At 41.1% G+C, this 14,523-nt stretch overlaps 1 protein-coding gene across 2 annotated transcripts in view; it reads left to right on the top strand.

Moving 5' to 3' along the window:
* LOC137286236 (neuronal acetylcholine receptor subunit alpha-10-like) overlaps positions 1-14,092 on the top strand; it is a 44,079-nt gene extending 29,987 nt beyond the window's left edge. Inside the window, exons 2-7 of one of the 2 annotated variants that reach the window (XM_067817966.1) lie at positions 4,219-4,373; positions 6,801-6,955; positions 7,677-8,134; positions 8,763-8,849; positions 10,102-10,220; positions 10,848-14,092. In XM_067817966.1, the coding sequence (XP_067674067.1) occupies positions 4,219-4,373; positions 6,801-6,955; positions 7,677-8,134; positions 8,763-8,849; positions 10,102-10,220; positions 10,848-11,201 (1,328 nt within the window). In that variant the 3' untranslated portion in view covers positions 11,202-14,092. Of the gene's footprint in view, positions 1-4,218; positions 4,386-6,800; positions 6,956-7,676; positions 8,135-8,762; positions 8,850-10,101; positions 10,221-10,847 lie in introns of both variants that reach the window. The other variant, XM_067817965.1, reaches the window with a different exon arrangement.
* The last annotated feature ends 431 nt before the right edge of the window (positions 14,093-14,523 follow it).

Raw genomic sequence — 14,523 nt, 5'->3', positions numbered from 1 at the left:
GATGCGTACGTGGGAGCCGGTGGTTTTGCTAACGCGTCCAGTCACTGCGTTGTATTCCAGATGAGGCTGTCACCATTATGGAAATGAAGCTATAAACTCTCTCACCTACTCCTTGAAGTACATGTTCCAGCTTGGTCCTGTATAGCTGTTCACCACTTTGATGAATACCTACTTATGGGAAACGGGAAAGAATAAATATGACTTTACTTCCTTTCTAGAAATATTCTAGCAATATCGTCATGGGATTCACACGTCGTGCTGATATTCGAATCACTCAAGCTCTTACCACACAGAAGGGTATCTGAGTTTGAAAATGATCTTCTTATAGAAAACATATCAAGATGGTTACCATCATACGGCGCACTGGACAGGTGTCTTCCTTACTGCGTATTGGACCTAGATGGCGTCTTTCTTACTGCGTATTGGACCTAGATGCCGTCTTCCTTACTGCGTATTGGACCTAGATGCTGTCTTCCTGACTGCATATTGGACCTAGATGGTCAATCCCTGAATGGTGCCTTTCTCACCGCCTTTTTGGCCTAGATGGTGATTTCTTGACCGCGTACTGACCATATATGGTGACTTCATGACTGTGTATTGGACCTAGATGGTGACTTCCAGAACTGTTTGGATTTGATAATATACTCGTGTACAGTTTAAGATTTATGTTGAATGAGATTGGCAGTGCCGATGAAAAGAGAAACAGCAAAGATCCTTGTGTTGATTACACACTTGCTCTGTGATAAAGGGGTTAATGCTGTCTTCCCATACTCTGAACTCGTAGATGAGGTGCAAGCCCCTTTAGCTGCACATGAATTAACAGTGCTTCAGCATGAATACACAATGCCAATTAGAAAGTGGTGAAATGTAACGCATGTTACATTTTGGATTACATTTTCTCAGTAAAGTACAGTTTCTAATACATTAGTCCCATAGAAGCCGCGGTGGCTGCGTGGATTAGGTGCCTGACTCTGAGAGTGTTAGTTCGAATCGACGATGCTACTTTACCCGTAAAAGTTCTAGAATCAGAATCAGTACTTGACTGAGAAAGTGTAATTCCAAATATAACAGAGCATTTTTTCTGAGGTGTACGAGGAATCTTTGTCGTCACTGAACCTATGTCTGGTCTCAGTGCAGTTATGTGTATATAACACAGGTACCAATATAACCCACGGGAAACCAATCCCGGTTACCCAGTACAAGGTATAGCATCTTCACACATAGTATCAGCAGCCGCTTGTGCCTTCTATCTCCGTATCGAGATAAACTACGTAGACCTCGTCCTTTATCTACTTAAGCAACACTCTCTGACATTATGGGGAAGACACGAATGCTAACAACAAGCTGTTGTAACCAAATTTGATGTGAACGTTAGCATAATGAAGCTAATGCTTGGTTACATTTCACAAATCAATCTTATCTATTACATTACAGCCTACAAATCTAGTTACCTCGGTTTAAGCTGACTCTCGAGCTGTGTTGTCGCGTTGTGTTACAGCGACGTCGCGGTAGCCGTGCCGAGGCGGGCAGCTTGTTTGCGGCACGGACGTGTGATCGTGTTTCACGCCTTGAACGGATATGTAATCTCATCATACTCTCATTTAATGGAAGGACCGTTGGGGTCAACTTGTGTTACCACGAACTTAACTGAATATCACCGCATTTTGTCTCTTGTATCAGAATAAGCTAGCAAGATATTCACTGATAACCTCGGTAAGCAACTGTGTGTTTCTTTAGTGATTCTTAAATGCATATTACCATAAGCGTTTGATCTCTGTTTAGTTTGGATTAGAAGATTGGCATGTTTTTTAACAGATTATCCACACCAGATTGTATCAGTAGGGATAAACTGTATTATAATACAGACGAACTGATCAGTTCACGCCTATGAGACAGAAACTGTAAAGAGGAAGTAGTCCGTTAAAGATGGAAACCGGTCTTCAACATCATGGGTCCCGTTCCCTTTTGTCCACCAGTCTGTCTTTTCCCCAAACAATCCTGGTGACAGTTGTACTGCCTGTCACACACTGTGAAATTGCATTGTGCGTTGTGTGAAATATATAGTGTATAAAATAAAATGCACTGCCTATACTTTGTCAGGGGAATAATATCGATAGGCCTAACTTTGGTGTAGCATAATGAGAGTAGGATGTGATATAGATAGGCCTCAACTTGAGAGTAGGGTAATATGGATAGATCTCAACTTGAGAGTAGGATAATATGGATAGGTCTCACCTTTGAGTAGGATAATATGGATAGGTCTCACCTTGGAGTAGAATAATATAGATAGACCTCACCTTGGAGTAGAATAATATAGATAGACCTCACCTTGGAGTAGAATAATATAGATAGACCTCACCTTGAAGTAGAATACTATAGATAGACCTCACCTTGGAGTAGAATAATATAGATAGACCTCACCTTGGAGTAGAATAATATAGATAGACCTCACCTTGGAGTAGAATAATATGGATGAGGATAGACCCCACCTTGGAGTAGAATAATATAGATAGACCTCACCCTCGGAGTAGAATAATATGAATAGACCTCACCTCGTAGTAGAATAATATGGATAGACCTCACCTTGAAGTAGAATAGTATGGATAGACCTCACCTTTGAGTAGAATACTATAGATAGACTTAACCTTCGAGTAGAATAATGTAGATAGACCTCACCTTGGAGTAGAATAATATAGATAGACCTCACCTTGGAGTAGAATACTATAGATAGACCTCACCTTGGAGTAGAATAATATGGATGGGGATAGACCCCACCTTGGAGTAGAATAATATAGATAGACCTCACCTTGAAGTAGAATAATATGGATAGACCTCACCTCGGAGTAGAATAATATGGATAGACCTCACCTTGGGGTAGAATAATATGGATAGACCTCACCTTGGGGTAGAATAATATGAATAGACCTCACCTTGAAGTAGAATAATATGGATAGACCTCACCTTGGGGTATAATAATATGGATAGGTCTTACCTTTAGAGTAGAGTGATATGGATGGACCTCATCTTCTGAGTAGGATAATGTGGATAGGCCTGACCTTGTGAGTAGGATAATATAGCTGATTCTCACTTTTTGCGTAGAATGATACGCATAGGTGTCAGCCTTTCAGCAAGAGATAGATAAATGAGTCAAGTATGCCTTTGCCAACATTCGTGTATTTGTCAGTATCTCTAATGTACAAACGTGATAAGCGTTGTTTGCCCATGACGCCTTGAGACAGCGGATATGACGGCTGCTGACAGGCTACGTTGAATCAGCAGTCACAGACTGCATCTGTTCCCTGCCAGCCTTGCTTGGACCCTGCCTGATCCCCTTGATGACATGGCCAGCCATTCTGGCTCATCAAGGTCATCAATGTCTGAGACATTGTCTACACGTCCACATAGTCAACTTCGGCTGGTGACCCCCTCTCCTGCACGGCCTCCTAGGTGTTTCCTCTGAGAGATGTGACCAAATGTTTTTGTTGAAATAATGATATCTTTAAAGCCAGCGTTAAAAATGTCATGCTCATCATTAAAGAGCATGTGTTGACCTAAATCCGATATTGCCATAACATTAGCAGAAACGTTTTCTTCATGCAACTAAATTACAAGAAGTTATTTTTACACTTGCTCTTCGAAGTAGAAAACCTGCAATATCAGGGAACAATAGCTACTGACTCATGCAAAAACTGCTTTGGCTGATTATCACTTTTGGTTTGCCTCCGACAACGTTTAAGGATTTCATCAAGGTAATACAACCTGGTTTCACTGAGTGTGATACTGTTTCTGGGTTTATCTGCATCACACCATGTTATTGGGCTGATCACACCAGGAGACATCGGAGCAGGGTGTCATTTAACACGGTAAGTTATACTTATAGCAACCAACGTCGATATAGTGTTGACATTCTGTCCCTGCACTGTTAAAATTTCAGCTTTACCATTCACCGTCTCGTCTGTATCTGAGTTTTGGGGTAGCCTAATAGTTATATCGTTTGCTCATCACGCCTGGGTTCAATTCCTTACATGAGGATAATGTGTGAAGCCAATTTTTGGTGTCCCCCCCCCCCCCCCCAAAGCGATATTACTAGAATATTGCTAAACGCAGTGCACAACCATACTCACTCTTGTCCCTGTATGGACATTTAGTATATGTTGAGACTAAATGAACTACCGCACTAGATATGTACATGGTGTATGTTGTTTGTACTGTTGGCAGCCTTCAACCGGTCGGCCTACCCGTACTTGGCGTCAGAGCAGCAGCTGATGAGGGATCTCCTGGATGACTACGAGGCCTCTGTGAGACCGGCAGAGAATGCTACAGAACCAATACAGGTGTCCCTTGGAATCATCATTGTCAAGATCCTCGACCTGGTCAGTCTTCTGGTCTGTCAGAATAGTAGTCTTCATAAACCTTTTCCCCTCTTTGAGTTGCCCTGGAGCTAGGTTCAAGGTGACTCTAGAATTGGTGTCAGACAACAGTTTACTTATAAGTGATACATTGCTTAATTGTGTACAGGTCATAACATGCAAACAAACACTTTCCTTCAGGGCTAATGACCCTTATAACATTTTTTTCACAACCTTAGCATCTCTATATTCCAAGCATGTATATAATATAAATTTGCTAGACATTTAGATATTATATACATCTTATTAGATGTGTAAATATCATTAACGTTATAAGGGTGTGCGATTTCCAGATGCAGTTTGCAAAATCTTCCATTTATCGATGTTCTAAAACTCAAAGCTTAACTTACTGAAAGGTAATTGTATTTGGGATGTGTTCATCTGACGTTGTTGAGAGTGATGGGGGGGTTGTGCTAGATGTGATTGCTTGTTTCTGACAATGGTCGGTCTATTTTAGGACCATAAGTATCACTGCGACAAAGAGCTAAGTTGTGACTCGTTAATAGGGCCACGTAACCACCATAAATGAGGTAAATCTAGCAATCTATTACTATTTGTAAGGGCACTAAGACAATATAAGATGAAATAGCCTGGTATAAGATGTAGTCATAACGTCGTTAAGACTAGCTAAGTTGATTAACATGGCGCTGATACATTGTCAACTTGGTAAGGCCGTCGACCATGTTGTTACCTCGACCCAGGCGCCAATCCTGGTTACGCTGACCTTGCCAATATCGTCACTTAACGAAACTGGGCGGTCGAGTAGCTGAGTGGTAAAAGCGCCCGCTAGTCACGACAGACACCCGGGATCGATTCCCCATGTGTGAAGTCCGTTTCTGGTGTAGCCCGCTATGACCTTGCTGGAACATTGCTAAAAGCAGCGTAAAAACAAAGTCACTCACTCACTCACGAGTCACGGTTTCCAGTACAGAAAGACTTCATAGCGGGGGTATTGGACTGACACCACATGGGGTGTTTAAAGGATATTTATAGCAGTCTGATTTATATGAAAGACAGCGTGGAATGTTTAACAAGTGGTCAGTGTGTTTAGTGTGTGGTAGCCCTAACGTTTTCTGAGGTATCTTTGGGTGGCCTAGATAACTGACGGGAGATGACCTGCAGATTGAGATCATGAGATTACTTTGAATCTGTGAACCTGCAAAGGGGGACTTGATAACGGATAATCACCTTAATTATGCTGACGAACCAGATACATATGCTTGCTGTAGGCTTTGAGCAAATACATTTGTATACTGAGAAGATAACGAGAAAAACATGATTAAATGTGAGGTTACAGGGGGTTTATCGCGATATGCATTTAAATAACACGCTCAATTCACAATAATAGTGCAACTATGACAATGCTTATATATTCGTTTGTTTTAGTGGTGTCACGTGTTCAGAATATCCTATCTTACTATCTTGTGATACTGTGAGGGGATATATATGGAGAGAAACCACTCCAGCAACTGAACAACAACACCATGTTTTTTTGCATTAATCAGTAGTGGGATCACTGGAATCACACTTCCTTCTTTGAGCAACATTTTACCAGCGCTTCAATCATATGCTGCCACTGTAATCACGACAAGAAGACACATATAAAGCAATATGCGATTTATTGCGTTTGGTAATTTAATAAGCGCCCACATCTGTATCCATAATTAATGTGTTATTTTTTTGTTTTGCACAATGAAGCATCATAAACAGTGTTAGATGATTTGTTGGTTTCGGTGAATTTGTAAATTGACGGTAATATCTAAGCATTTAAAAAAACTTTCAAAGTGAATCACGGCTTACTCATGCACGCCTGCAACAAAAACGATAGTTAAGAAGCGGCATTGTTATCTGTTTCGCATTAAAACGTATTCTGCTAATAGTTACCTTGTACGAGGATTGTATCTGGCAATATCTACAAAGAATAACACAGTCAAATGCGTCTGCAACAGACACAGTTACGTGTCCCATGTCTGTGAATGTATGCAATGTTTAGGGATAATTTATCAGCTGACCAGGTAACTTTGTTTCAGGTTTTTTGATGGGTCACCCGAGATAGCGGGTCGGATATCTGTGTTGCTAATGTTCAAAGTTCTTTTGAAAAAAAAACAAACTTCATTTAGTTAGACAATCACACACAACAGGCACCTTGCGACATGATCTGCATCCGCCGTTTTTGTCTGCTTGTTTAGGTTAAAAGAAATGAACCTTATGGTATCTGTTTAAACATTGTCTATACTATATTATGTCTTCTGTAAATTTACAGACAGTTGTCCAGCCTCATGGAACACCCTGTTTCATCCGCATTCGAATTGTCTCAGGGCAGTGCGTGGGAGTGTAGGACTGGCGGACTGACGCCTTAGAATACTGTCCCTTTAACTGTTTGTGTTTTAGAACGAGAAGAACGAGTACCTAGAGATGTGCGCATACCTGAGAAAAAACTGGCACGACCTCCGTCTAAAGTGGAACAAGAAGGACTACAGCAGCGTGGACAGCATCAGCATCCCCTCCAACCTCATCTGGCTGCCTGACATCGTCCCTTACAACAAGTAGGTAGAGTGTTACATGGTGCTCAGTAGACTTAATGTTTTTCCATCAAGATACTAGGAAAGAACCAGGTACACCGAGTAAAACAGATAATCTCGTTTAACCAAAGTTTGCCATTCATTTTGCACATTTGTCTTCCTCGTTGCCGTTTTTGTCAAACGTTTCTGTCACTGGAATAGACCCATGACACTGGGCTACAAACAACAGTCCACAGTAAAATAGAGCAGCTTCGTTATGTGTTCATACTGTTTTGAAACGTTTAGTCAAACCAGAAGAGATTTTCATAAATCTGAAATAACTGATTGCGAATTTTGCGAATTGATGCTTTAAACGTAATTAACATTTTCAGTTTAAAAAGTATTTCCATAAACGGTCCAGAGGAAATCCCGAGAACCACTCAGTTTCATATTCCTAAAAGACCAGCAATCCATCCAGGTTGTTCCCTGTAGGTTCTTGTTGTCGGGCGTGCTATACCACTGTCACCAAGTCTGGTCAAAATAATCACACTTGTTGGTGACAACCATTGTTTGCCAAGTTTGGATCAAGATGTAACAACACTCTCCCACCAGATTCCTCCAGGGCATACAGGTTCTACATATTGATGCTGTCGAAGCTTATGCCCCAAATGTGACAATCAAAAGCTATTAACCTATTGAATGTGTTTTGAAGGGGGTGGAGTTTTTTAATTGCATATTATATCATGACTTGTATATATTGTTTCAGTGTTGAATCACAGTTCGACATTGTACAAACAATGGTCCGGGTGTACGCTTCCGGTCACGTGAATTGGATGCATCCGGTACGATTGCGCACATTATGCCAAGTTGACCTGTCCAAGTTTCCATTTGATGAGCAAGTATGCAGCATACAGTTGTCCAGTTGGACTTACAGCGGGATGGGGATCAACATCAGTTTGTGGGGAGGATCTGCAGACCACGCCATTGATCTAGGTGGGGGGTTGCTGAACAGTGAATGGAAGATCATCAGTTCCACAGCCACCGTGAAGCAGACTCATTACTCGTGCTGCCCAGAACCCTATCCCGACATGATGGTCACCTTGACACTGAGACGGAGTCCAGCCTACTACGCCCACATATTCGTCATCCCTGCTCTGCTCCTTGGGGTTCTTGTGCCTTTTCAGCTCCTTCTCCCACCAGAGTCGAAAGAGAGGCTGACTTTAGGTAGGATATCTGTCGCTAACTGAGATCCATACCGTTTATCTTGCATTGTATTGTATGCAACTAATACGACATGGGAACACCCAGAATGAAGAGAGCTTTAAAGAAACTGATACACATTAAGTTTTTGGGAATAGTGAATTAAAAATTATGTACCGTACTTGCTTCGGCCTTCTAGAGATCTTTGGATCAGATATATACAGGCTCAGACGTATCTGAGCTAACAAACCTGTACTCCCAGTGAAATCGATTATAACACTGAATTCAGGAAAACATGGCAAATATGCGGACCTCGCTTGCGAAATGTCAAGCTTGCATCTGCAGTGCCTACTCCCTATTGTTCTCTGTGTCGTAGGTTTGACTTTTCTCTGACTGATACCGCGAGCGTGCTCTTTCAGACCCTGCTGCTGGCGTCGAAGGCATTGTGGGGTCTTCCTCTCCTTTGCACAGCTCTGAGAGGGTTGACTCATGCAGTGTATCCTTGGATAAGGTCCCTGTCAATGCTAGGTCTGATTGTAAAGTGCATGGGCCCAGGGCGGATGTTAAGCCTAGCCAACTTCAGTGTGTCACGACCGCTCAAATCTTTCCTGTATACAGTATGAAAGATATTCTAATGATGCTATTTGTGCAGGTTCAGTGTTGATCCTGTCGGTGTTGCTCCTGAGTATGAAGCTGCAGGACGTCCTCCCAGACTCTGTTGCCACCATCCCCGCCATAGGTCAGTGACAGTACCGCGTAGAATTCACACTATAGAGATGGGTGCGATGATATAGTAGAGTATTTCAATCAGTGTCACGATTAGCAATCCCACGGAGTATTATGTTCATGGCTCAATAGGCAAACCATGAACATATGATTATGGCACTCCCTCGGAACGCAGCAAGAACTGGGCAACTTTCCCTACATTGTTAATATAAGCCTTCCACAAATACTGTAGGTTTATCGTACATAATGCAATGTTGGATGAGTTAGTTTGGTGTAGACCAGCCTCACTGACTCTTTTGTCACTGCTAACTTGTGAGATGGTGATCAATTGCAGCCAACTCTTTACAAAACAAACTATGACACCCAAAGATGGTGTTCGAGAACGGTGGTCAACCAGGCCCTTTAGTTTCCAAGACATGTCACCCAATGATAGTGATCAACCGGTCCCCTACACTACAAGCCAATGTCATCCAGTGGTCGCTAGACAAGACTAGCCACAGAAGTGAGCGTTCATCGTGGGCTACTAAGTGCTCTTTATCAACATTTTGTCTAATGCATCATCTGTAATTGGGAAGCTGCTCGACTCCATGTTTCTAGTTGAACCCATTATCGGTCGTCTGGGGCCAGTTTTTGCTGTTGTGTATGGATGGAACGAGTCGTATATCTGGGTCTACCCTGTCACCGCTGAGCCAATCACGGTGATGTATGACCAGCAGATTCCGACTTGTTGCAAGTGTGTAATGTCAGTCTGTCCGATATGTTATTGGGAAGTACCATAGCGGACGTCGCCTGACAAGAAAGTAGCACCTGTACCGGTATTAACTATGTAATGGCATGACTGAAACGACGGTTATGTATTATGCTTGTCAAAGATACTGATCCTCGTGTTTATTGTGAAATCTTTTTTGAAAACATATAGATGTTCTGGCGTCATTGAAGGTCACTTTTCACATCAATAGGAATTTCTTTTGAAAGCAAAGTAATCTATCTTTCCTGATGTTACAAAAACATGTTCAATAAGTAGTTTTTTTGGTAATGAATGTACTATAATCTGGTATATATAAAGCCGTTATTTATCAGCTTTTGTTAACTTGTACACGTTTACTTCCTTAAATGATCAGATTTTACTTCACTTCATTTTCGAAATTCACGAGCCTCCTCCAAAGTACACCCTGCCATAACCCCGCTCTATAACTCCCCATACACGCAGACTCCTGTCAGCTGCTAGTCTCCACCATATGTTACTATGGTGTTTTCTGTCGCAGAGATGTATTACATGCTGACGCTCATCTGGGTGGTGATGTCGATGCTGTCGTGTATCTGGGTTCTGAACGTGCACAACCGAGGACCACGTCGCGGGAAGGTGCCTGACATAATTCGATGGGTAAATAACATCCTGTCACTATTTATATTCATGTTTCTGCAGCCTACGTCTCATAATGTTAATCGATTTGTGACAAACTATAAATAGGTAACTGACAGGTTAATATAAACTGGCCCCAGAATCGCAAACTAACCAGAAATTAGTCACACAACATCCTATTTGCATAATGTAATGGTGACGTCACTAAAAAATTGAAAACGATGCCGGCTTACTTAAATGAGACTATTAGTTTCAAAATATGTAGAGGCGGTGGGGTAGCATAGTGGTTAAGGCGTTCGCTCGTCACACCGAAGACCCGGGTTCGATTCCCCACATGGGTACAATGTGTCAAGCCCATTTTCTGGTGATATTGCCGGAATATTGCTAAAAGCGGCGTAAAGCTTAACTCACTCACTCTCTCACTCACTCACTCACTCACTCAAAATATGTATCTCCCCTAGAATTATTACGCAACCATGCAAAGTAAACTACATATCTTTAGAAGGCTTTTGGAATATCGTCCCTATTCTTCACTTAAGAGTAAAGAGTTACGATGGTTGTGATGATTTTGTGATTACATATCACGTCTTGTATCATTGTAGCCAGGAATCACGCATGCCTGTGCTTAACAATGGCCCTGATTTACAGATATTCCTCCGGAGTCTGAAACGGCTCGTATGTCTGGGCAGTGACAACTACTACCCTCTGGACGAGATGGAGACCATTACGATGAGGGGACTCGACAAATCCGCCACCGTTGGGATGTCAAGCCTTGGGGACGGGCCAATGGGCAACCAGGACTCACGACCCCCTACGAAGCTGGAACGCGATGTGGATGAAATTCTGAAGCAGGTTCACCTGCTGACCACACGGGCGGCCATTTGCGAGGCTCGACAAGAGATGCTGAGTGAGTGGCATCAGGTGGCCCTCGTCATGGACAGAGTCCTCTTCTTCCTCTTTATGTTGATATTCCTCATGTGTAGCGTTATTCTTCTCACGTAACCAGCTGGCTCATTCACATGTAATCAGTTACACTCCTTATTACATTATGTATGGGTATCAGTTGGTAGTTAACGGGTATTCTAGCTGTCAATGACAAATCGATCTTGGATAAAGCTTGACTATTGCGTTCACAATAGTGAATTGTATGAAACTATAGGTAGCAGGGAGACAGGATGAGAACATAACACCTTTGAATGATTTAAGTCACGTCTGATTTGATCTCAGGATAGACTCGTGGTTAGAATCACATAATCACACTATTATCATCAACGCATGGCCTATAACACACTTTCTGTCTTCGTGGGACCATGGTTTGGCAAAAACACATTCTCCTTAAATTTAAGACCTGTCAATCCATATCTTCCACACAGACAAAAGTAAACCCAGTTATCGGGTGTTTAAAACGTTTTTCGCCATGTTAATAGTAATCACTGACTCTAAGTACAATTAGCAAACAAATGATCTCACCTTCAGGTTAACCGTTAAGTTCATGTCCAGTGTCATATCACCATCCCTTCCATTGAGCGAATAACGGTACAACAGTTTCCAGTTAGCTGCAGTTTCACTGAGTCTATCAATATACAGTTGTTTGTCTACACTTGGAGCGTGGCGGAACGTTTCCAGCTGTAGTTCCTGTACTGACATCACCTTCAGTTGGAACATGTCAGCCTCATGTCATGACCAACAGGAACATTCATATATCTGTATGTGTCCCTGACCCACACTGTGTATATACTTGACTGTGACTCCTCTAGTCGGAGCTCCAGGCAGGAACAGTTCTATTATCAGTGTTGTCGCTGTATATTGAACACATGTGATATGTATTATGAATATTGTATTGATGCTATTTGTTTTGGATATCCAACCGATATATGTGTTACATCACAGACTTGACTTGAGATGTTTCACGACTATTTATCTCGTTCCATTACCTTGTAAATATCAAGAATATATACCTTTCAACGCTTGTCTGGACAATGTGTCATTCTATATATGTTACATTTACATAAATAATACATTCGGTGTATCATGGATTACAATGAATTACATCCCTGTCAGGTGTTTAATGTCCATATCATGTTGCTGTATCAGTCGTTTCGTATTGGATATTAACTCAGTTGTAACGACTGTCATTTACAGTGGGGTAAATAGTCTCAAATTAACACATATTACAAGAATATTGTGTTTATGCATTATACTGTGGCTGCAGTTTACAATCATCATTTCATTTCATGTAAGACATCTATATTGTCAAGGTATGTCATGCCAATGGCGCTATTTTTATCATTTAAAATCGCTAGTGGAAAACTTGTGTTTCTAAGTTTGGAAAGACCCCGTATTAAACATCCACCCAGAACTGCCCGTGTATAACGACACCTAGTAACACATTTCCTAGTAACAAGCAATATACACCCAATGAACTGCTGATGATGAACGAGTCGATAAAGATTCTTGTCGGGGGAGTATTCTATCATCTGTAGACAGGAATGAGGACTGCTATTGTCGTTAGTTCATGTCTGTATACCGATATTTACCAATATGTAATTTATATATTTTGTTGTAAGATCCAGCAACTATATTGTATTTGAAACTATATCTACAAGATATTGTCATGATTAAAACTCGGCATCTTTCTTGTTATGTTTGTTGAGAATGCAAAGTTTTCAAAATGAAAGTAGAATTTTGTTTCTTTTCGTTATAGGTTAAATGTTATGCACACACACATATATGTGTGTGTGTATCTATATCTACATCTATATATCTATATATCTATCTATATGTATACACGCATACATACATACATAATACATACACACACAGACAGACACACACATACATACATACATACATACATACATACATACATACATACATACATACATACATACATACATACATACATACATACATACATACATACATACATACATACATACACACACACACATACAATGTTTCTGCTATTTGCAAACAAATTACTAAGTTGGTCAGCAGTAAATGACAGTATTTTGTTTTGAGATTATTGCTTTCTCTCTCCCTCAATATGTAACATGGCCGTGAATAGTTGTTGTTGTAAATAGACGGTCGTTATGACTTGTGCTTGAATTTATATTTTCTGTATGTTCATTTTTCTAACACTGTACATCGTTGGAATATGATGTTTTTTAATAGAGGTAATTGTTGCATATTCATTTATAAAAACACAGATTGTGGATATAAATTTCCTTCCAATGGCATTTTGTCAGTGCCACATGCGTAATATATTGATGTTCTCCGCGATTTCACGGAAGGCACGCTCAAGGCCATGTCAAACACGCACATTAATGAGTTATGCGCCATTTTTCAAGTCCTTTAAATGAAACTTATACTTGACATGTTATAATGATGACTACGGTAATAGTAGACTTGTGTTCGTGTCAGTGTAACACCATTGTCTGCTCTCATGTGAAGTTCAATACCGTATATCCATGTCTGTTGGCTTCAGTGTGCTACACATGTCAGTACTAGCCACTCCGGATATGACGAAGTCTATATGAAGAATATTCGGTTATAAATCAAATCCGCAACAGTCGCAAGTAGCATAATGGCAGGTGGAAAGTTCCAACTCCGTCTTAACTAACTTCAAACAACAAACCTGGGCATAACGAAAAGCTTTAACGAACTGTGACAGAAAATTTCGACAAAGCAACATAGGGCATATCGGAACGATATGACGTCATCGAATTTCGGCTTAAGGTACGAGCATATTTCGAGGGTGCTTTCAGTTCGTTATATCCAGAGGTGTGTGTTTGTACAACTGTCAGATCATTCAACGTTTATACATTCTAGATGTCACAGTAGATGCCGGACGTATACTTTGTTGAGTTGTTAGAAATAAACTTGAAAACCATCTCGGGAGTATGTGTTGATTTCAAAACACAATAGATCATACCAAACAAGTATACTGTAGTGTATGTTTACATGGTAACCACCACACATGAACCACCCCGTATCAAAACACAGCAGGCTTGTGACTAGCAAACATATCTGAGGACATACATTAGACCTCATTAGGTGCGTAAAACAAATACCAGTGTGTGTCTTTGTGTGCACCGGTGTATTTTTATGTATATATGTCAATCTGTCTGCCTCTTTCGCTTCTTTCTCTATCACTCTCTCTCTCTCTGGGAGTGTGTATGTGTGTGTATGTGTGTGTGTGAGAGAGAGAGAGAGAGTGAGTGCGTGTGTATGTGTGTGTGTGTGTGAGAGAGAGAGAGTGAGTGAGTGTGTGTGTGTGTGAGAGAGAGAGAGAGAGAGAGAGAGTGAGTGAGTGCGTGTGTGT

Source organism: Haliotis asinina, chromosome 6 (genome assembly GCF_037392515.1).
Source record: "Haliotis asinina isolate JCU_RB_2024 chromosome 6, JCU_Hal_asi_v2, whole genome shotgun sequence".
NCBI lineage: Eukaryota > Metazoa > Mollusca > Gastropoda > Lepetellida > Haliotidae > Haliotis > Haliotis asinina.
Note: the sequence above shows the minus strand (reverse complement) of the source record. Positions and strands in the feature narration are given on the sequence as shown.